This window comes from Larus michahellis, chromosome 1, assembly GCF_964199755.1.
Source record: "Larus michahellis chromosome 1, bLarMic1.1, whole genome shotgun sequence".
NCBI lineage: Eukaryota > Metazoa > Chordata > Aves > Charadriiformes > Laridae > Larus > Larus michahellis.
In genome coordinates this window covers 30,261,795-30,285,903 of record NC_133896.1, presented here as the reverse complement: position 1 = coordinate 30,285,903, position 24,109 = coordinate 30,261,795, and the positions used below count along the sequence as shown (strand labels likewise).

The 24,109-nt window shown below is 37.3% G+C and overlaps 1 protein-coding gene across 4 annotated transcripts in view; it reads right to left on the bottom strand.

Annotated features, from left to right (window-relative positions):
• The window catches only part of DOCK4 (dedicator of cytokinesis 4), a 254,830-nt gene that overhangs the window by 81,305 nt on the left and 149,416 nt on the right, over positions 1 to 24,109 (bottom strand). For all 4 annotated transcript variants that reach the window (XM_074607063.1, XM_074607144.1, XM_074606881.1 and 1 more), the window contains exons 14-23: positions 15,138 to 15,262; positions 13,354 to 13,516; positions 11,652 to 11,758; positions 10,823 to 10,979; positions 4,884 to 4,981; positions 4,695 to 4,778; positions 4,502 to 4,602; positions 3,693 to 3,774; positions 2,476 to 2,646; positions 834 to 1,026 (exon numbers count right to left, since the gene is read on the bottom strand). In XM_074607063.1, the coding sequence (XP_074463164.1) occupies positions 834 to 1,026; positions 2,476 to 2,646; positions 3,693 to 3,774; positions 4,502 to 4,602; positions 4,695 to 4,778; positions 4,884 to 4,981; positions 10,823 to 10,979; positions 11,652 to 11,758; positions 13,354 to 13,516; positions 15,138 to 15,262 (1,281 nt within the window). The remainder of the gene's footprint in view (positions 1 to 833; positions 1,027 to 2,475; positions 2,647 to 3,692; positions 3,775 to 4,501; positions 4,603 to 4,694; positions 4,779 to 4,883; positions 4,982 to 10,822; positions 10,980 to 11,651; positions 11,759 to 13,353; positions 13,517 to 15,137; positions 15,263 to 24,109) is intronic.

Genomic DNA, 24,109 nt, shown 5'->3' with positions numbered 1-24,109 from the left:
TCTTCCTTTATTTTGCAGCATCTCAAAATATTTATTCATATCCTGGTGTTTTTTGCAGAGCCTTCATCATTGTAATGTGTTTATCCTGAATGCCTTAGAAGGTAAAAGTTACTGTTTCTACTGAACTCCATCAGCCAATACCGAAACAGCTCTCAAGAGGGCTTTTCGTGAGTAAATTAACACTTAACTAGAATTCTTAAAATCTCTTCTATTTGAATTCTTTTCTTTCAAAATTAGTTCATCTCAAATTTAATATTTGCTCATTTCTATGGGTTTCACTTAGAATACAAAAAGAGTGTCAGGCTCACCACTACACAGCAGTTTGTTCTTCTGCATAGCAATTGACTATGTTGTTATACACTTTATGCACCAACTATCACTTGCATTTGTGTAGACTTTTATGCTACTTTGAGAAACGGAGGATTGAAAATGCTGAACTAGCAAGAGTTACATAAATAAGGTCTAACAGATAGGTGACAATCTGTCTGCTGAACTGCCCCCAAAGGAGAAAAAGAAAAAAAAAAAACAATTTAGTAAAGCTTTTTCCTTTATAATTACTTAAAAAGTATAAAGCAAACTTTCTTCACAGACATCCTGCCAGTAGTAGATCAAAACAAAACTATATTTTAAGAGTCTTTGTCTCTAAAACCGAAACCACTAAATTTAACCAACTGTATTTTTGTAAATGAGCAGCTTGTGCAGAGCAGTGCTTCAAGAATCGTTCCTTAGGAAGCACTGCTCTGAGCGACACTATCCCCTTTAGCACCTGCTGGCCCGTGTACCAAGGACACAATTTGAGTTCCTTATCTGGAGGCAGCCCAGGGTAACCTTACCTGGGTTAGTGTACAGGTGACTCTCTACAGTCTTCCCAATACTCTGCAGTTTAACAGCTTGAAGGGACTCATCCCCATGCATGACTGTTGGCAAGCTGCCCAGAGCATCGTGAACCAAATTGGCCACTTCTCTTACATCAAAGAGCTTCAAAAGTTCAGAGTACACCGATGGGAATGAGCTGAGAAACACGGCCTAGAGGAAAAGGGCAAAAATGGACAGTCAGATCTTGCAGTATAGTTTTGACATTTATAGAATTTAAATAACCATAGAAATCTAAGTAACTGTAGAAAAATGCCCGGTTTTACATTTCAAGGGTAGTTAGTAGCTTTAAACATGGTCATATTTTCAGAAGAAATATCCTCACATTCATTAATGGGCTTACACTTGTGACTATTTTCCTTTAAGCTTTATCCAATTCATTTCTCCCAGGACAAAGTGAGCGTATAAAGTTGAACTTAGAACAAAAATATTTATACTTTACAGATTCTTCACGATCTATGTGAAAGGAAATTTTTAGAAGGATAACAGAAGCCAGCAGATATCAGAACAAAAATACTTGAGTGGAGTTGCTTTGGTTTGCTTTGCTTTAGATAAGTAATATAACAGCCTCCCTATCTTCCATTTTTCAAGTAATGAACACTTTTATTTTTGAGTGAGACAGCACTGGCAGCCTTGGTTCACTTCAACAACCCTAAAATAGAGGAAATTCATTGGTGAGTATAATGAATATGGAAACAGAACACTGGAAAAGAAAGGAGGGCGATGCTAGAGAAAGGAAGCTAGAACTGACATTCCCTTCTTCCTCACCAAATCCTGCTGATTGAGAAAAGCCACTCATACCTCAGACCTTCTTCACACCGGTGTCACAACAGGTGACACACAAGGTTAAAGATACTGAAGAACTCCTAATGCAGTTGTTTATAGCATTTTGCTATTATCTTTTCATTCCACCTGCTTACATGATATGAGATCGAAGCACCACCTGCCTACTCTGTTCTCTGTGATTTGCCATTTTCTTGGAAGAACAATTTTCTACAGAGCTTAAGAAATTAATAATTCTTAACGGGTCTTAAACACCTCTGGTTGCAGAAACAGGGGGAGAGGACGGCATATCTACAAACTGTAGAAGTTGGTAAATCCATGGCACTTAATGTAGAGAACTATCTTCTGTGTCTTTTGCCTCTAGACAATTTTAGTAGTCTCAACTGAAATAAAGATACCAGCTGAGCATTAAAAGATCCAGTTCACCAAGACTTAAAAGTTTTCTGTAAAGCATGAAAGCTGATAGTCTTTTGTATGGCTCAAATTCTTCAGTTCCAATGTGGTTAAACTAAGCTGTAAAATGCCCAAAACAGAGAAATTACTTTATTTGTATCCAGCAATATAATTATTATAATTATGACACAATTATAATTCAAAATTAAATATTAGATTTAGGATTATCTACACCAAGCATATTTAGAAGCTGCTGGTATGAAAATTTCACACTGTAGGACAAAAGGTATGAGGATGAGCTGAAAATGGACATTTTGCTCTAGCAAAACCACATTTTCTTTCCTGGGAATACAGGTAAGGACATGCATACATTTTCTATAATGGATGTTTTAGGTGGCAATAAGTAAGGTGCCCCTGAAAACTTACTTGTAGTTGGGATAAAGCACTAGCTCCTTTGCTCTCTTGGGAAAGGAAGAAGCGCACTGACATAAGAAGCTCTTGAATACAGCAGCGAAATTCCTCCTCATTTTGTCCACCAGTGGCAATAGAGAATAACCTTCGAGACTGAACTATATATTTAAAGATATATTCCTGGGCCTACGGATGTCAAAATCAGAGATAACTCATAAAAATAGACAAGGTCATCTTTAAATAGAACACACACATTGATTATAGCATTCAAATAATGACAAGGACCTGAAACAGGACACCATGTTATTTAATTCTGGCAAATCTTTCTATTGAAACACTAACATTTCAAAAGCACATATGCAGAAAAGCTCCTCCCTTGCCTCTCACAATCTCTACAAACCAGGGAGCACACATGCAAAACTGCAAAAATCTCAGCACTGCCCCTTTCCCCATCCCTTGCATGTCTTTGGCTACGGAAACCTTGCACGAACATACAATATAAGAAGTAGGCTCAAACTTTTGAGCTGTTCTTGGAATTTCTCTTCCTGTTAAAAGTTGTTTTCCTGTTGAATGCTAACCAAATAATATATATATATATACATATATAAAAAAAAGCTTAAATTAAGTTGCAAAGCTGTTGGAACGTAAATTAAACATACACCCCTTTCTTATTAGCAAGATGCCTAAATTAACAGCAGCATAGAAAAGCACATTGACATTTTATTTACAGACTGTAGCACCTGTCCCAAATGGGATTATTGTGTTGTACAACTCAACCTGACTCCACGCTGTGCTCTGTTGATGGTACAAAACGGGGCAAATGAGCAACCAAAATCACCTTTTTCAGGTGTAGAGTAGAATTCCCCAGTGTCAGGATTGAACCCTTAAGTCAGCATGCAGGTCTGCCATTTAGATTCAGTTATGCAACAGATGTTAATACCACCAATGCAATCCGCATTTGATTTCTTAGATCTATCTCCTGCTCATGTATATGCTCACTCAGTAAGGAACATAGAGCTCCAGACTCTGCTGGTAGTAAGCTCCATGGATAGGGTTAGTTACAAAGAGAGAGATGAATAGACTGACTGTGCTGAAAAAGTCCGCAGCTCCCTAGAATTAGTACTACCATTCCATCATTTGTACCTACTTTGCTTCATTTTGTAAGTTAAACCTGCTGGTACTCTACAAATACATCATTCAAATATATAATTGCCTTCAACGATTCTTATTACCTTTAGTACTTCCTGTATGTGCTCGTGCAGCTCCACTTCAGTGACTCGATCAATATGCCACTTTAGTACTTTTATAAGATCTCTAGAATACCACATGAGAAAATATTATAACACACCAGTGGGAGAAGGGTTAACTTTGCATTTAAAATGCAAACCCATAGCTGTCACATGAGAAACACTGACAAAATAAAAAAGATATGACTAGATTTCACTAATCACTACAGGCTCAATGTTACACTTAATTTTCAGTCTGCTGAAAGCCACCTAGTAGATTTCTGACGAACGGGAAATAATACCAGCATTACATATGCAGTAGAATGATTTTGACAGCGATACACAAGCTCGGTTAAACCATAAAAGTCCCCGCCAGCGTGGACTACCCCTGCTATTCCATGCATTGGTTTGCGGTCTCATTAAAGTGCATTGGTTTTAATGGAAGTCGAGGTAGCACATAAATAAGGAGAGCACGGCAGAGGAGGCGATACTTGTTAGGGCACTGCTCTACAGGCAGTGAACACAGTTGCAGCTGGATGATGTTAAGGCTCCTGTGTTTTTCAAAGTAATTCAAATAAAGAAATCCACTGAAGAAAAAGATTTAAAAATGAAGCCAATGTTAGAGCGTTAGCAAGTAAGCTTTCGGGTAACTTAAAGTTACTTTACTCTTTTTTTAACGGCCTACATCTGGGCATTCGTACAAGCATTGCATCTTATTTCAAACGCTACCATTTAATTTAGCCTAATGATTGATTCTGCTTAGTTTACAAATAACTGTCAGTATTCAAATCAAATAGAAAAAGTACAGACTTCACCTGTATGCAAGCGCTCCTGCAAAATGACTTTCAATGTAAGTGTCCATTACTGGCTTAAAGTGGTGAAACTTGCTGTCCTGCAGCAAATTTATTATGTGAACCTAAATGTGAGGGGAAAAAGAAAAAAAAACAAACTTTTTTTTTTTACTTAGTTCTTAAATAGTATTAAGCATCATCACAAAATAAAACTTACCAAACAATCAAATACTTTTGATCCATATTTTTGAGAGTTTTCATCTAAAATCCCAAATAAAGTGTCTAGTGTATCTTGAAGAAACTGATTGGAGAAAATAAGAGACGGTTTGTTATTAAATAGGTGGTTTTGTGACATTCAAATACGTTATTTCCCTCATATTATCTAAAAGGATAGAAAGGTATATACCTTCACTATTTCTGAACCATCAATCTCTTTTAATTTTGAGAGGCAACCTGCAATTTTGTCTGGGTGGGTTCTCCATTTCAGAAGGTCAAGCATATCTCCTGCAAAAACAAAATGCAAGATTAAAGTTGGAAGCAAAGAAGCATTTCAGCTTTTAAATTCTACTATTACAGTCCACTCAGCAAAACTTGGCATCATCAAAACAAAAGAAAACATCTCAAGATTTGCTATAATATGATCTGCCCAACAACAAATTTTCATTCCATCCCCTAGTTGCTCCACCAATAGAAACATAAGAACACAGTACTGGGCCATTAAAATCAGTCCCCTGTGGCAACTGTATCATGCAATCTTGTTCAGATATTTATCAACTACCATCTTAAGAAAAGTAATTATTCTGCTGTCTCTCGTCCCATTGAAGGATGCCTTCTAGAGCCGTCCTCTGACAGATAGCAATAGTCTCCTACATTGCTGGTTTGAATATATTTAAAATACTGATCTTCCTATGTCTTTTTAGAGAACAAAGACAATGCCTCTAAGATCCTGCTTTATTAATAAGCAACACAATATCTTCTGAAAAATCAACTCTTCTAAGCTGAAACACACGTGAGCGTCTTTGTACTTTCTCCAGTTTTAATTCATTCTCCTTCAGCTTTCTTGACCACAATGGCAACTACCTTACAGGTGAGATTACAGCAGTGTTTTCTATACCATTAGCATGGTCATATTTCTGCTGTAAACACCTGACACACATGTTCTAGAATTGGAGGGGTTTTTTAGATACATCGTATTGGTGACACAAATAGGTCTTTCTCCTGCTTAACCCTGTTCAGCTCCCTGGCTACAGCAGAATCCCCCAGAGTCTCCATGAAGGTATGATCCTGCTTTTTGTACCGTTACATTTGGTCTAATTTCTACTCTTTCTTACTAATTATTCAAATCAAAGTTACCTTGCTTTGCCTGTATCATATTTTGATTTTGTCCCTCTCAACCAAGGAGCCCTTTCAACTACCTATTAGCAGCAAATTTCATTAATAGGCTCTCTAGTGTCTCAGGTTTTAGTGAAGTAAATCTCATCCCCACCCCGTTCCACCCCTTTAAAAAAAGAGATCAATCCCAGGCCTAATTCTTCAGATGTAGCAGTATTTTCTTCCCAGTCAGGAAGGAAATTCCTTCCACTGCAGTGCAAACTGCTAGTTCCCTTTTAGCCTTTATTTACCAGTTTTAAAATTCTTATTCTAATCTGTATCTTTTCTAATTTGCTATGTGGTGTGTTATTGAAGTCCAGATGGTTTAGATATGCTATGTTTCCTCTGAATAATAATAATAAAAAACTTTGAAAAGAAAGATTAAGAAGTTTATTCTGGCATGATATGCTTTGATAAAGCCGTCTTACAGCACATTCCATTTAGCTATGTGTCCATTTTTTCATCCATGATTTCTTGTAAATACTTGCATAAAATTCATCGGAAAGTGATGGTTCAGTTAACATATCTGTTCTTCCACCTGTCTTAAATGTAAGTACTATATTTATTGCTCTTCGGTCATACATCACTGCTTTCAGCTTCAGAGATGTACTAAAAAAAACCACCTTGCTATGAGATTGGGAATTTCATGTCCCATAGCATTCAATGCCCTAAAGTAGAGTTTTGCAAACCTGGCCTGGCTTTTCAGCAGTTTTCACTCGATCCTGACCTTTGCTGAACTCTGACACGTTGCTGTTATTTTTCTCCCTTCTGTTGCAGGTTCTCTGCTTGCTCCTCACATTTTCTGCCCATGACTCACTTGTTCAGGTCTGCAGCACTCCTTTCAAGTTGTATTCAGTAAAAGTTCCACATATTTTTGAACCGTTGAGTTAAATAAATCCCAAAGCTCCTTTACATTCAAGTTTACTACTTCCACGTTTCACTAACCAGCTTTTTCGAGTTTCTCAAAGCCTGGCCGTTTGAAGCAGAAAACCACTGTCCACCCATTCTCTCAGTGTAAGCTGAAGTTCTGTCCTGTGTAGTTGATCACTGTCCAGCATTATCTCAGAAAGGTCCAGTTCTTCTGAAATGTCCTCAATACTTATCAAACTAAGAAGCTAATAGCAAGTTTTCCTCTTGGTTCAGCAACTGTTTGGGTGCTTTCTACCACAGAACGTTTTCACACTCAAGTAACATTTGAGCCACATCCATCTTTGTGTCATTTCTTTCCCAGTTTGCTCCAGGAAAGCTCCTCTCTCCCACAACAAAAAATGAAGTAATATTTCTGTCTTTCATAACATTGAACAAATCTCCACCTATATTCAAATCTTGCCAGAAGTGTTAATGGCAATCACCCTACATACTATTCCACTAATATTTTGCTACCTTAATTGGTTTTGGTGGGCATTAATTGTTTTTATGCATTTATACATTTCTTTTTTTTGTCTTGCTTCACACTGTGCTAGTATGGAATGGTTCGGATTAAAAGAGATCCTAGAGTTGCACAAAGAGTGCTGAAGGCTCCCACACATGCATCAGAGGCACTTCCCAAAGATCAAGGACCAATGATAGGTCTTATTATTCCTTCTGTCAGGAATTTTCAAGAAATAAGCATTACAAATCCCTGTCAGGAATTTTCAAGAAATAAGCATTACAAATCCAGTGAACCGCATTTGTCTTTTGGATAATTAAACGGACTTCTACACTTTATTCTGCTTAAGCCTCAACTTAAGTTGAGAAGTAGCGAGACGAGCTGAAGCTGTCAGTTCATAGCAGGAAAAACACTTCTTTACAGGTTTGCTGGAGGAACTTGGTGGAAGATAGTTGACACTCAAAATTAGGGATTTGTTGGGCGATTAAAAAAGAAAGAGAAAGGAAATGTAAGACACTCACTTCAAAGCACTTATTTCAAGGGAAATGCTAAGGAGGAAAGACATTGCTGAGATAACATTAGCGAATAGCCCAAGCATAAATGACACGAATAGAAAATCTGACATGTGACTCACAAGGGGAAGGGATAGCAATGCGTCATGTATTAAAAGAAATGAGAATATAAAATTGCCCCCAAAAATAGGCCCACTAGGAAAAAATAGTTTTGGGAAAGGGAAAAAGTCAATGCTGCTGACAAATTTTGCTGAAGAAAAAATTTCCAATGCCTTCTCTTCTCTCCTCTCAGATTTGTACATTTAAAATAGGCTGCACCTGATCTACCATTCCTACCAAACAAAACACTTCCCTTCTCCAAGTCCGTAATTTAAATCCAAAGTGCTAGGTTTAATAAAAGGTTTAGGATCATGTGTATAAGGAAGTGGTTTGGGATGATCTTTCCATCTCTCTCCTATAAATCCCAAGACATCCGAAATTGGCCTGGTGTAGCACTACTGCACTTCAAAAGGAAAAAGCTGAATTCCAGAACTGGCAATCTGCATTCCTTTTCCAACAGGCTGCTTCTGTGGTTTCCAACACTCCCTCCAAACTGGGGTCACTCTGGAAAGATGCCCCCTGTTACTTTTGTTTTATTAATCACCAGTTTGGCTTTTTTTAAATGCAGATAGATGGATTACACCTCTGCCTTGCAATAGACGTGCTGTATGGCATGTTGCTCTGCTGACGAACAGCTGCTTTACTGGGGATGCGCCGATCAGTGCTGAGAAATGAGTGGATGCCAACTTGCTAAAATATTCTGACTTGCTGGATGGATCCCGAGTCTCTGGCAGGCAGAGATCCCTCCTATATGTCAAAAACTAAATAAGACTGTACTGATATCTACTCAGTAGAAAAATATTATGTTCTCTCTCTCTCTTTGAGGTTTTTTTAGAATAATGAAGTATGACTATCCAGGTAAGAATGTAATATATAAAAGCTGTATACTTTTTTGCTAACATCAACTGTTTAATTATCCAGGATCAAAAGTCAATCTAAGGAAAAGCTAAGTGGCATACAGATTAAAAAAGGATGTGTTCTTATGAGATATGTTGATGAACGCACAGATTCCTCTGGTTAGAAGGTCTCCGAAAATTGTTTGGAAATAATCCTAAAACCCCCTCCAAAGTACACAGGGTAAGGAAGTTACGGATCCCAACAACTGGGAGTCAGCCTCCTTTCCCCAGTCCCCATAATTTTAAAATGCATGAGAGCTGATGGCATGTGGGAACAATCAATGAGAGAATGACAGCTGAGCAAAATTTCCCAGCAAGCTAGTAAAGCTGTGGCCTAATTCAGTCACACCCTTTACAAGTCGGGATTCAGGGTCCTCCCCCACCCCATGGCCAGACCAATAACATAATTTTCCATTCATTTCCAGGCTGGACATTATTGTTTGTAGACACAGGCGGATCTCTGACAACTTCAGAAAAGTCTCCAGACTTAAAAAACGATTAAAAAATAATCAGCAGTTTTCAAAACTGCTAATACAAATGTTTACTAAAAAATTAAATACACAGATCTTTCTAACTGTGTATTTTTTTTCATAAATAGGCTACATTCTCTCAGGGACAACTGAAGTAATGCTCACATGACCAAATATCCACATGCTTTGCTCTATGTTCATTTTCTGAGCATGCAATAGGTTTTGGCAAATTTTTGTTTAAAAGAATGGGGATTTGGAAACTCACCAAGATGAACTTCCCAAAGAAGATCCTTGGAGAAAATATGAGCCTGTCTATTGAAAATATTTCCACCCTCTGAAGTACTGCTGAAATAATTGTTAACTCTTTGAGAGCTGAAAAGCGGATCAATATTATTCAGATATTCTACACCCTCTTACTCAGAATATGGTTAAAAAAAAAGGAAATTTTATGCCCTATGTCACACATCTATTTAGACTAAGTATAAAGTAACTTCTGTACTGTGAAAATAAAGTAGTATTATAATCCCAGACAATAGCACAACGACTTGTCATTGAGATACTTAAGTTCTGGGCAGCACTTCCATGCATGTGTAAGTACTAGTAGATTCATGTGTTTTCCTAAATCAAGGCCTTTAACTGAAGCAAATTTAGTCTCTGATTGCCTATTAGCAAACTTTGGGGAAATCTTTTATTGGCTAACTTTTATTACTTTGGAGCTAATTGCTATGAGAATACAGAATGAATGTGCACAGTGAAACAGACCGCTTACTATTTGCACATAGTTCTATTTTGGACGCTTGCTACTACACGGTGAAAATTAAGATGATTATTTCAATTTTAAAAGCTGCTCTAGTTGTTGTTAAACACCTATAATCAATTTGCAAGCAATTAGCAATTTTAGCTTCATACATATAAGGGTAAAGATACAGATATTTACACGCAAGGAAGATCTTAAAACTGTGATAAACAGCTTAGAAAAAAAAAATAAAACTGTGGGGATATCAAAGAATGATCAGAAACACATTACCAAGCAAATACACAATATTCAGAAATTCGTGGAAAACTGTTTCAATTACAAATGGTAGTTAATATGGCAAATAAACAAGAATCTTAAGAATTTTATACAGAGCAATGGTAGAGTGAAAACACATTTTCAAACATATTTCTATCTGCTGCTCCTTATGTCTAGCGTATAAGATGGTTTTAAGTAGTAGTAAATGTTTGTTGGCTTAAAGGAAGAAAAGTGATAAACAAAAAAGCAGTATGTGCCTAACTAAAACCAAACTGCCAGAGCCTAAAGTCTACAATAAGTATTTAATAAAAACTCTACAACAAACAGATTAAGAGGTTTTGTAAAGCAGCTGGGTTTTGATAGTTGATTCCAAGAGTGCTGCATTTGATTCCAATATCATGTTAATCTAAAAAGCATTCTTGAACTACTTAAAATCAGCGGTTTGTCATGCTGCATTGGTTTCCATCTGGATAGAAAAAATTATGAAGAAAACCAGTTTGTAAAATGGATAGAACATAAGTTATTTTTGAGTACATCCATGCTTGCCTGGCACAGAAAAGGCTAGCTATCACACTCATTTGAATTCATCATGTTTCAAATAATCAACGTATCCTACCATTTTGCGTGAGTTTAGTGGAGCAGAGAAAGGACGTAATCCAGAAGGACTCTTTAGTGGTTTTTACTGCTTGGCTGTTGTTTCCTAGGAAAATTCCCTTTGAAAAGGGGAGTTTGAGGTAGCGACCAGAATCCTGAAGGTTTGTGTTTTCTTCACACTGTGAAAACAAACCAGTTAAAATAACTGTACTGCATAAAAACAAAGGATCAAATCCTTAAATTATATGAATTATTATTGTTTCTCTGCCAGAAATTGAAGAATCTTCACTATGCCTGTTACAACCTTTGTTTTAGATCATAGCTTCACATCCGACACCGAAGTATAATAAATTTGCAGAGGATACGTTGAATGAACAGGTACAAGTTTTGGTGTTAAAATCTAAAAGTTATCTGGGAGGACATCAAATCCTCTGAACAAAGAGATAACTGTTAAATGTGGAAACAAAAACTCAACAAAACTGAAATATCTCTAAAAATGGTAACATTGAGTCGATCTGCGTAAACAAGCTTGCTTGACTTTCCAGCTTCAGCAATGCGGTTAGAGGGTATCATGGGGTTCACTTAGTGTGTTTTAGTTGAACTTACCTTTGTGAAATCCATTATATAACAGGAAGGTTTAGTAAAACCAGTGCACTGAAATGCATACCTAGATTCAATTGCAATTTGTCACAGGAAGCTTAATATTAAGCAATCAGCAACGGATATTTTAATGGTGACAAGATTATCACTCATTCGGTAATGAATACAGACTTTCTCAACCTAATGTTTCTGGGCACTTGAAGTACGTTCCAGAGGAATCATTACAGCTAATGATTACTAATTCAAATTACCTTGTGTACAATGAGTTCATGGGTGCCATCTGGCAGAGTCCTCCCATTTTCCTGCATCAGGGGCACGAAAGAAAAGCCAAACAACTTCTTCTCACCCTTTTCTTTTGCTGAAATACATGTGTAAATAGCAGCACTTAAAGTTAATATTAAACATTTTAGACAAAATAAATGGATATAATACAACATAAGAAAGTATAGTGGAAGCTATTTGCAGCTAGTCAGACTAAGATTATCTTAAATTTCTTTTCAGATTTGGACATTATTTCCTGTAATGGTTTCTTTTATCTCACTGTAAATCAGAAAGCAGTATTCTGGAATGATTTGGTATTTATTAACAACAAATAATGGAAGCCACCAAATATACAGTCTTGGCGATACAGAGAATGCTAGGAAACCCAAATGAATATGACCTAGCCAGTCCGACATGAAGAGAAAGGGGTTCTTTGTGACAATTATCCTCTATAGCAGCTTCTATCTACTGGTCTCCATTTTAGGTCAGCCTCAGGCTACACTGCACTTCTATTTTCAAATAAGGCATCTGCCTCTACAGATACGACTGAAGATGTCACGGTTCCTTACACGAAGGCTAGACAGCAGATAACATTTTCAAACTTGGGAGCCTAAGCTCAAATTCCACAACTCACCTATCACCTAAATGTGAAGCAGACTACACAACACTGAGATGGCACAGACTTGACTGCAGCCAATGAGTACAGATGCTGAACACTATTGAAAATCAACCCATCTTTCATCAAATGCGTTGATAAATGACTTCTGAGTCTGGGTTTAGCACATTTGGGGTGGTGGTAGGCAATCATAACAAAAACATCCAACTTGTACTGCATGGGGAAAGATCGTACAAAAATGTATCATCTGTTTGAAACACACCACTGATGTTTTTCCTTTATTACTTCATAGCTTATAAAAGTTATCTTAAAAAGAAATCAATGCAAATTTCTTCCTATATTACCTGTTCGTTACAGGTTAGTTTATGTACCCCAAATCTAATTATACTATCACTTAATTTGTGTGCCACTTTACACAAAGGCAATCTAAATAATCAAATCTTGCTTTATCTATCACCAAAAAGAGCCAAACAGCAGCAGTTTAAAAGACGTCCAATTTTGTCCACCTTTCTCTACAAGCTCGACAGCAGTCAGCACCATAGCTATGAATCCTGTCTCACATGACTTGGTATGCAGAACGTGGAGCCAGACCTCAATTTTAACTGCAAAATAATCTCTAAAATTGTTCAGAATGTTTAGAGAATTTTGGAATTTTATAAGTAAAAAAAAAAAAAAAAGCCAGTACAAAAGTGATGTTCTTTGACCATGATACATCTACATACATTTCCCATTGGCTGGATTGCTAAATGTGTACTAAGGAACAGGTTTAATTTTGGATAATTCTCCAGGTAGATCCTAAATTTGCATTTTGAGTTTCTCTGAAATTCTGTTTACGTTTGCAGCTGCAATGTTTCTATTTCTACTTAATAAATCTAGACTGGTTTCGTCTGCTATTTAGGCTTTACCAAAGCACTGAGTTCCACACCAAGGAGAGCTGCAAACCTGAGAGGCTGTGTCATGAAAGCATTACAGAGAAAGTTCATGCAGCTGTTCTTTTTCCTGAGGTATTATGGCAACTCATGCGCTGACTGCAGCTGTAAGGGAGAGGACTAGCAGAAGTCGCAAACAGTACTTACTGGAACAGTGCCGGAATTCACAGCGGATGTGTGCTCCTCTGAATTTATCCACAGGAATAGGAAGTTTCAGCAGCTCAGCCCATCTGGGACCATTGTTGTGATAAAGCACAAAGGAATGGTACTCGCTGGCTGGTGGCTCTCCAGAGCCGAATGAGATAAAATCCTAATGAAGAAAAAGTATTGATTAGAGATTAAAGGCAGATTAGATGACTGGTAAGATATCATTCAAGGGCTGTTCTTACAAGGAAGACTATTTAATATTTACATTCATATCATAAATTTCACATGTGGTATAATGCTCAAAATCTTAAACCCCACAAAAACAGTAGTACTTTAATATTGTTAACATGTTAATATTTGCTGATTAGAAAAAAAACCCAAGAATCTTCCACACCGATGAGAATAGAAGTATTATATGGGGGGAAGTGGGTGATCAGGAATGCTTAAGCAACAAACGCGATGTGGAGTCCCATGACACAGCACGGTCAATCCGGTGTTATGCCCAAGCAGCAACCAACAATTTAACTGAGACAAAGCTTAAGATCTTTAGTCCTCTGAGATAAACCTGTAACCCTGCTGTTATCAGTGATATGTCCCAGTATGAAAAAAGAAAGACATTTGGATTCCCTGATTAGGAATAAGCAAAATGTTTGTTGCCTTTGCCACATCCATGATAGCCTCTCCATAGCAAAGTCGGCAAATGGATTTGTCTAAGTCCTGACTCGGGGATATCTATTAATTCTCTGTGGGAAAGGTAAGCTATAGCTTTTCTCCTCAGCAGTTATGAGGGATCACCTTTGCATTTCAATATCCTTTTATATATAATATTTATATATATAAAAAATATTTATATATATTTGTATTTGTATATATATTATTTTATATATCTATTTTATATATAATATTTATATATACTTATATACATAAATCTTTTATGGGTGTATATATATCAAAAAGGTATCTATATATACACAGACATAAGTATATATATTTGTATATACAAAAACATACATACATTGTATGCCATGCATTTATATGCACAATCTCACTTCACATATACAAATACACACACACAATTTGCACCAGACTATTTGTGTTAGCCTTTCTTCACTTTTCCTCAATATCACGCAGAACATGTGAAAAATGTACTTCGAATAAAAAGAAAAGAAAAAAAAAAAGATGCTAAATATGTATGGAAAAGGTTGAAGGTGAACAGAAAACTTTTGGAGCAGAAAAAAATCTGAGAGAGTGTCATCTATTAATAATTAAAATATAAAACAGTGCCTGTTTGTAAACTACCACCAGAAGCATGCAATCAGATTTGAAGGGACACTAATTTATTCTTTTATTGACACGTGTTGGTGATTTTTTCATCAAGGATCTCTGATTTATTAATATCAGACAAAAAATTGAAAACAATCAAAACATATTCTGTGTAACATGAGGAAACGCATACCTACTAAGAATTATTATGAAATAAAAACTCTCCAAAACTTGATCTTGCTTCAACATTTTCCAGTGTCTTAATGGAATCATTAGTTATTTAGTTGGCATTTATAGGTGTTTATCTGAATCACATAATTGATCATAGAAATAAAACAAACATGCATTTTCATAAAGGCTTTAAGCAAAGTGGAAATACTTTGAATATCTAAAGACAGCAAAAGATAAACATGACCTTTCCAAAGCACTTTTGTACTCTTCAAATAATGCCACAAATGATTTACATCTGAAAAAGTGTATCAAAATTAACTACAGAAAGGAAAAATATACAACAAAGATACCTTTAGAATTTGACCACTGCTGTCCACGACATGCATTGTCACTTCCACATTTCTGGCCACACTTTTCCCTCCTTTCTCAAATTCTCCTCTTTCTACCGTGATATATAAATCATTCCTCATTTCACCTATAAAAAAACCAAACACAAAGTATGCAAAAGTCAGTTCAACTTGCTTACTTTTTACTTTTAGCAGACTTTCACCTTCTCTTCCAAACAACGGATAGTATCACACCCACAATTTATGAGTCTTTTTGGATTTTAAAGAATATAATTTGTTTTTATAAACCAAGAAAACCAACAAAGCTTCCCTCTAAAAGCCCAAGACATTATCTGCCATATTGAACCAATTCTAGGGGCTTTTATTTACCTTTTAGCTCTTTTGGGTCTTTACAGTGGCATCTCCAGCTATGCCGAAGCTGGTGTCTAGCTTCACCTCATTTAAGTTCCTCTTTTAATCTAAGGCGATATTAATTTGGGGTTTTATTTATTTATTTGTAATCTTTATATTTCTCTGTTAAATGTCTCCTTCAAGAACTAATTACAACTTTTTTACACTTAATCTCAAAAGAAAGTGCATTACTTTGAAGAAGCAAAAAGCCAAGAGGTTGAAGTTCTTGCCATTAGAAGGGCAGGCTTCCCAGATTCCTAGCATTCAAATCTGTCTTTCTGATCTAAAAGACCTCAACACATTTTACACCGGCAGGGTGTTCTGAAGTTTTCTAGCAAAAAAGTTAGCTTAGTTAGCTTATTTTTTGGTTATTGGAAAGGCTTCTGAGAATTTAAAATCTTCATCAACACATTCAAACTGCAAATCCAATACAGGCACTACCCATGTTATGTACACGTTATTAAATACTGCTAGCATGTTTAAATTGAAATTCTTTGCTTGTTCATACATTAACATGCTAAGTATTCTGTCAGATGGTAACCAGATCTTCTGGATGAGATCAATGGTAATTTTATTTTAGTTTCAATTGACACAAAATTCATTGTTGATGAAAGGAAGAAAGATTGTTTGGCAGTTGGGAGGGGGAGGGAGGGAGGGAGAAGCAGTAGTGGGGGTGACTGGAGTGGCACAGTAGGGAAGTCCCTGTTCTGTTTGAAGATGCTAAATCTATTTCTAAAAAGTGTAAACTAATCTATCTCTGGACAAACATTAGTAGACCTGCTTGGAAGCAATTGGCCTTTGCTTGTGAAACACTAGAAAAATGAAGGATGAACAAGCACCATAACATTTTCTAAAATTCTAATTTCTAGATTTGGTAGAAAAAGAAATTGAGAATATATGCTTTCATCTAGTGAAAACCAAGTTTAGCATAATGGGAAATAATAAAGCAGACTTTCACTGGTGAAAAGAAATCAAGTATGACAGTTCTGAGTACTTATAGGAGTACCACTTAGAAGTCAAACATGAGATGGATACTTGTACTGTGTGTAAAGTTAATCAAAAGATATGTAACTGATAAATAATTAGTGTATCTTCAATTTCTGATTTCATTTTAATGTGCAAGCAGAATTTGACCTGCTTGAACTTTCCAGGATACTCATTTCACATTTCTTGCATTTATTTTACGACATGCAACTCTCCAGTGACTTTTAAGTACCAGAAACAAGGATCTTCCTGCAGTCTTCTAATATTTTTATAACATTATTTCATCACTGTATGCAAAATAATTAAATGATTCCTCCAAAGCACAATCTAAACCATTGCCAATGGCAAAAAAAAATGGCAAAAGAGGAAACTGCTGTATTATGAAGCCCTCAAGAACCATGCCCATAAAAATAAAAGAAGGGGGAAATGTGCCATTGTAGTACCTTATTATCAATTATCTTCTGAAACAACTATGGACAGAGGCTGGAGTACAGCTAGGCAGAATGAACAGAAAGAAATACCAGGACCAGATGGTATTCACTTAAGACTTTTGTGTGAAGTCAAGGATGCAAGAGCTAAATAAGTGTGTGCAATCATTGAATCAATCTCTGGTTCCTGGTGGAAACCAGGTTCAAAATAAGCAAAAGGTGGTGGTTATTCAGGTAATGGACAGAAAGACTTGTAAAAAAAAAAAAAAAAAACCAAACCAAAAAACCCCCCAACAACCAAACACAAAAGCAATGCCAAAACAAAAAACAAACACAAACCAAAACCTTTCCAAAGGATGTTGTGAACGTAAAAAATGTATAAGGGTTCAAGGGAAGAACGGAGAAGTCATGGAAGCAAGATCCACTAAAGGATATGAAACAGACAATCGCAAGCAGCTCAGGAAATCCCTTGAGCTCAAAATAGCTGGAGGCTGGGAGAGCATCGGGGGGGTAGTTACCATATATGCATATATGCATGTTCAGTTCTTACTCTTCCTTAGATGTCTGTCTAGCTAGATGGGCCCTAAATCTGAATCAGTAAAGCTGTTCATATGTTTATTCACGTCACAAATTAAAAACTACTAGATTATGATTATTTCCACATTGCAGTAATATTTTATTGTAAAAGTTTCAGAAGCCAGTACAGTATGGTTACCAAAAAGCATGCAATATGTTGAGTCCTTGCTTAGCATACGCTTGTACTGGGATCGGTTCTAGTTAGTGCTGGCAACTGGTCGCTTTCAAAAGTCTACATTCAGAAAAAATGACAACACACAATAAACAAAAAGAGGAGCTTTGTTATTTAACTGATTTTAGCACACAACTTATAGTTGCAGCAATTCCTCTTTAAAGGTTAACTCGAATTCTATATGCATTTGTGCTACATTCAGTCATTATTGTTATTCACCAGCAAGGAATTATTTCAATTTTCCACGGGGTCTTCACAGAAACATAACCAAACAACCATTTCCACCACAAATTTCATGACCATCCTGGATGAAACTCAGTGAAAATCATATTTTTTCCTTTTTAAAAAGAGTAAAATGTTGAGCATTTAAATGAAAATGACTGTGGAACAGGTTGTGCAGAGAAGTTGTGGATGCCCTATCATTGGAAGTGTTCAAGGCCAGGTTGGATGGGGCTTTGAGCAGCCTGGTCTAGTGGGAGGTGTCCCTGCCCACGAGGGGGAGCAGGGATGATGAGATTGATCTTTAAAATTGATATTTAAAGATACCTTCCAACCCAAACCATTCTATGCTTCTATACAAAAATGAGAAAGCATTTCTAAAAGAAGTAATTAGAGCTTCACAGAAGTTAAGTGGGCTTTCAAAAACGGTATCTGCATCTTAAGGTTTTTAAAAAAAATCCAAGCCCATTGAGTTGCACCTTTTTAATTGCCAGAAAAAATCAAATCCCAGGGAAAAAAAGACACAGGAGTAGGATGTACTTTCACAAATACTGTCCTGTTCTCCTCTTACAAAACCTTGGCAGAGTTTTAATCAGTATCATGAGAGGATAGTTCAGATGAATTTTGTTCTGGTCTACATCCATTCAGGAAGCTCTACTCTGTCTTCAACCTCTCAGAGCAAATCAAGACATGTGAATCATGTTCTTAAAAGAAAATGCCAGATCTTCTCCATCATCATGCAAGGCAAATTAAATCCAAGAGAAGACTAAGCCACTCACGCTATATGAATAACAACAATACTTTATATGTAAGGGAAATAACTGCAATAGACTGGAAAATTAATCAAAAAGAATGTAAACTATGGGCTATATATCAAGGGTACAGTCTAATCAGGCAGATATAACAGCAGCTTCCTTTTCTCAAAGTATGTGACATATCTGACATCTTATAATCTTTAGAAAAATGTAGGGTTGGGTTTAAATTTGGCCTTGTGTCTGGACTTGTACTCACACATATTTCACTTTTGGTTTAAAAAATATCACAACTTGCAACCAAAACGTAAAAAAACCAACTATATTGAACTTGCACAGTTTAGATAACTGTGCTGGAACATTAAGAACTTAAAGCCATGCTCCTAACAAATCTTATGCACAATATTTGTACGAACATATTAAAGGTAAAAGCTTGTAAGATTGAAAAGTCAAAGGGGTTGCAAAAATCAAGCACAAAGCCTTATCAGAAAATAGCTGACTGTAAAAAAGAAAATGGATTTGGAAAGTAGACTTCACTCTGGAAAGGAAAAAGGAAAGAAAATTATAATAAAAACTTATACAAATATACTTGGATCCAAATGTAAAAATTATTTCACTCTCAATGTATTGCTCTGGACATATCTTAATCACTTTTACTCCTTCAATGTAGGAATTCCATTGCTTCAATCTTCTGTAACAGAAATTCTCTCTCCAAAAAACCAAGACTGTCTGTGTAAAATAAAGTGAGGGCATTCTTTTATGGCCCCTCGTGCAGTAAAAACAACTCCAACTTCCTCTATAAAGCATTCAGACATCAGCAAATTGTTGAATTTATCTATATTCCTTTAACTGCTCTTTTTAATTTACAGCATCTGCAATTACATAGTTGATTACAAGAATATGCACCATTTTTCTATGGGATCTTTGCCTTAACCAGTATACCAGACAGATAATTCTGAGAGATTAAATCATCTTGTTTTCACTTAGAGGGGCCATTACAGCTACAAGTAGCACTGAAAGGGAAAGTCCTGCTGAATATTCGAGTTATAAGGTAGATTTTGGTGAGTACAAACGGTATCTCAGCTACAGTATTTGCATGATTCAAATAAATCTCTCCTAGGTGTATGCGTACTTAGGTTTTTACACGGTCTTATACTTGATCAAATGTGAAGAATTTACACAGAAACAAGAGAAGCACATCTTATATAGTATAGTACATCAGACTTTAATTACTGGTTGAAAACATGCCTACAGGATTGAATCTCAACTAGATATGATGAGACTTTAAACATGATTAAAAAAGCAACAGACTTTTTCCAGCTTATATCCATGTTGAGAAATACAAGTCTCTTTTCTGAGTCTGTTTCAGTGGAAACATCCACTGGTTATTTTCAGCATCAAGTTTAGTACAGCAATAAGCAACTGAAAACAATATAAAAAATTATGCTCAACTTTAAGGTGACAAACCTATCTCTACCTATAATGAAGTTGTGTGGTATGAAAGATCTAGATCATTTGAAAGCATTTCTTTCAAAAGAAAGGGCAGCTCATTTTCCCTGTTCTTATAGAGCACCTCCATCCTCTGACTCCTGTTGTGACACTTTCTTTAAGCTTTCTGAATTCACCAGCGCTTCTGGACTGTGCAATGAACATGTGGATGTCAACATCCAGTTAGTCATGCTGTTAACCATTATAGCGTCAAACCTCATTACAAGTTAGCTTTGTCTAGGACTGAAATACAGTTTTCTGGGTAAAAAAAGACTATAAAATGGTGAACCACACACACTAAGATCATGAAACATGTTTTGTGAAGCTAAACCACCTAGGTCTCCTTAGAGGTGAAGAGCATTTCTAGACATGTGGGTTATGGGCTGAGTCAACAGAAGCTGAAGAAAAGCAAATTAAAGAAACCATGTGTTGCATTTCTGTGTTGTCTGAGTCACTTCACTGCTTAAAAAGCTGCTTATCTTGGCACAGCTACTTTCTAGCCACTGTCCTGATAAAAAATGAGGTTAACACGTTACAAGCAACATTAGGTAAGGCAGAAGGTTGTTGTACATTGGGTATCAGATAACAAACAACAAAGCAGGGGGAAAAAAAAAAAGGCTGGTGTTGGTCCCCATAAGAGTAGGAAGTAATAGGCTGTCTCTTGGAAAAGTGGAAGAACTGTGAGGATCAAAAAACATATCTAGGCAAGATGTTGATCTTACTTCAGACAATAATGCAATGCACTGAAAATACATTCTGTCCTAATTACAGAAGTAACCATTAGCCCCAACACTTTGGTACTACTTTAGCACCCTATTATTTCACCTATTTGGCGAATCATGGAATGGTTCGGGTTGGAAGGGACCTTAGAGATCACCTAGTTCCAACCCCCCTGCCATGGGCAGGGACACCTCCCACTAGACCAGGTTGCTCAAAGCCCCATCCAGCCTGGCCTTGAACGCTTCCAGGGATGGGGCATCCACAGCTTCTCCGGGCAACCTGTGCCAGTGTCTCACAATGTCTGTGCCATTAGGAAGAATTTCTTCCTAATAGCTAATCTAAATCTACCCTCTTCCAGTTTAAAACCATTACCCCTTGTCCTATCACTACAGGCCCTGCTAAAAACTCTGTCCCCATCTTTCTTACAAGCCTCCTTTAAGTATTGAAAGGCCACAGTAAGGTCTTCCCAGAGCCTTCTCTTCTCCAGGCTGAACAACCCCAACTGTCTTAGCCTGTCCTCATAGCATAGGTGCTCCAGCCCTCTGATCATCTTCGTGGCCCTCCTCTGGACTCGCTCCAACAGGTCCATGTCCTTCTTATGTTGGGGGGTCCAGACCTGGATGCAGTACTCCAGGTGGGGTCAGGGCAGAGCAGAGGGGCCGAATCACTTTCCTCGACCTTCTGGACGTGCTTCTTGGCATGCAGCTGAGGATACAGTTGGTTTTCTGGGCTGTGAGCACACATTGCCAGCTCAGGTTGAGCTTCTCATCTACCAACACCCCCAAGCCCTTCTCCTCAGGGCTGCTCTCAATCCATTCTCCGTCCAGCCTGTATTTGTGCTTGGGATTTCCCCCACCCACGTGCAGGACCTTGCACTTGGCCTTGTTGAACTTTATGAGCTTCACATGGGCTCACCTCTCCAGCATGTCAAGGTCCCTCTGGATGGCATCACTTCCCTCCAGTATGTCGACCATGCCACGCAGCTTGGTGTCACTGTCAAACTTGCTGAGGGTGCACTCAATCCCACTGTACATGTCGCTGACCAGATTTTTAAATATTAAGTATTTTTTAAATATGAAAAGCTACAGACTGAAGCACTCCTACAAGAACTTCTAACTATGAAGTGAGGGCTAGAGCTATATGGAAATTGAAGTTCCATTAAAAAAAAACCCAAACAGAAAGCTGCAGTGATGTGGATGATTATATAGCCTTAACTTTCCCATGCAGCACAAGTGTTAAGTGCATATTCTGCAGGGACATTTACTACAGTAAGTGAATTTAATTGTACGTGAAAGGTGCTGAATTGAAATGTCTGAGTTGTTAAATGAAAATGTGTACAGCACAGCATTGGCAGGACCTGCCTCTTCATATGGTCCTGCCAATAAATTTCAGCTTTGACCTGGCAAAAATATCTTCAAAGCACTATTTACAGACTGAGAGAGGAAAAACTCCAAACCTTTCTTGCCCCAGATATGAAGGTGCTAACCAGAAACGTTACAGCTTAAGGTTTCTGACCCGAGAAGAAATGGAAGAAGCTTCGTGACTTTAATCCAACTAGCAATGAAATGTCCAAGGGCTGAATAGGAGCAGAGAACAGAGCCCTGATGAGCAGCAATTACATGAAAGGGGTAATTACAAGGTGCAGGAGGAAAGGCCAATGAAAGTCGCAAAACAAACGCAAGACAGACTGCTGGAGGACACACTTAACTAATGGAGGTCACTACAAGAAAGATACTGAGGTGCTGGAGAGGGTCCAGAGAAGGACAAAAAAGCTGGTGAAGGGTCTAGAGAACGAGTCTTATGAGGAGTGGCTGAGGGAACTGGGGTTGTTTACCCTGGAGAAAAGGATGCTTAGGGGACACCTTATCGCTCTCTACAACTACCTGAAAGGAGGTTGTAGCAAGGCAGGGCGTCGGTCTCTTCTAACAAGTAATGAGTGATAGGATAAGAGGAAATGGCCTCAAGTTACGCCAGGGGAGGTTTAGCTTGGATATTAGGAAAAATCAAATTAAGGTTATCAAACATTGGAATAGGCTGCCAAGGGAAGTGGTGGAATCGCCATCCCTGGAGGTATTTAAAAGATGGGTAGATGTGGTGCTGAGGGACATGGTTTAGTGGTGGTTTTGTCAGTATTAGGTTGATGGTTGGACTCAATGATCTTAAAGGTCCCTTCCGACCTAGACGATTCTGTGATTCAGCCGTCCTGAACTTGACAGTTATAAAACACAAATTCTAAGTAACTAGTAAAGAGAAAAGAGCCAGGAGTAATTTTCAGGTTGGAGATGACAATACATGCTCAGGGGTCCTATTATCTCCACCGCACAGTTTCATTATGGGATGGCTCAGCAGGCTCCCTTTCCTTTATAGATAGGAGGCTGCATCATCACTATTCAGGACCTGCGTACAAGCACTGGTCTGCTGCTGCTCACAGGGTGTACTCCCAGCTATGGGACCTACGTGAAAGCTTCCCACAGCTCAGAGAGGTCTGAATGCTCCCACTGAACCTCAGATGACAGGAGCAAAACTGGTAATCTCTAGTGTGGAGAAGGTCAGATCAGGATAAGCATCAGGAGAACATTTATATGAATGTACTGTTTGTTCTTTTATTTTTCTGGAAACATTTGTACCTAAGTGTCAAAGTAATGATCCTTCATCACAAAACTGTTTTTAAACTTACACTGAGGAAGCTGTGAGTTACAATTGCAACACAAGTACTATAATAACAAGACATTTCTCATATTCCAACCACATTTAGAACTGCAGAATTTCTTGTAGTATATTAATATTGAACAAGGTTTTCAAGCTGAAGATAGAAGTCAAAGATCAAAGGTAGGTGTCTTTATTAGAAAGAAAAAATACTTTAGTTCGCCAGCTATCCTTGAAAAGCTTTCTAGTGAAATAAATTCTAATTTGATTATTTAGTACTGTAACAAAACACAGCGTGATTGTATTTGAATAAGATAGCACCTCTGATAGTTATAGCTTTCAGTGTGCAAATCTAAACTGTCCTGACAGCAGCCACTAATTTAAAAATAATTACACAGAACTCACTAGGAGCTTTTGTTAGGAACTGCTTTTTTGAAAGCCTTGCTCAGAATTATAGGTCCTTTAGAACCATGAATTGGAAAGGAGCAGAAAACATATTATGTTTAGAGAAACTTCCTGTTCATTCATACGTCTGTAAAATACAAGCTAATGAGTTGCTTTGTTTTATACCTAAAACATGACTTGAACAGCTCTTAAAAC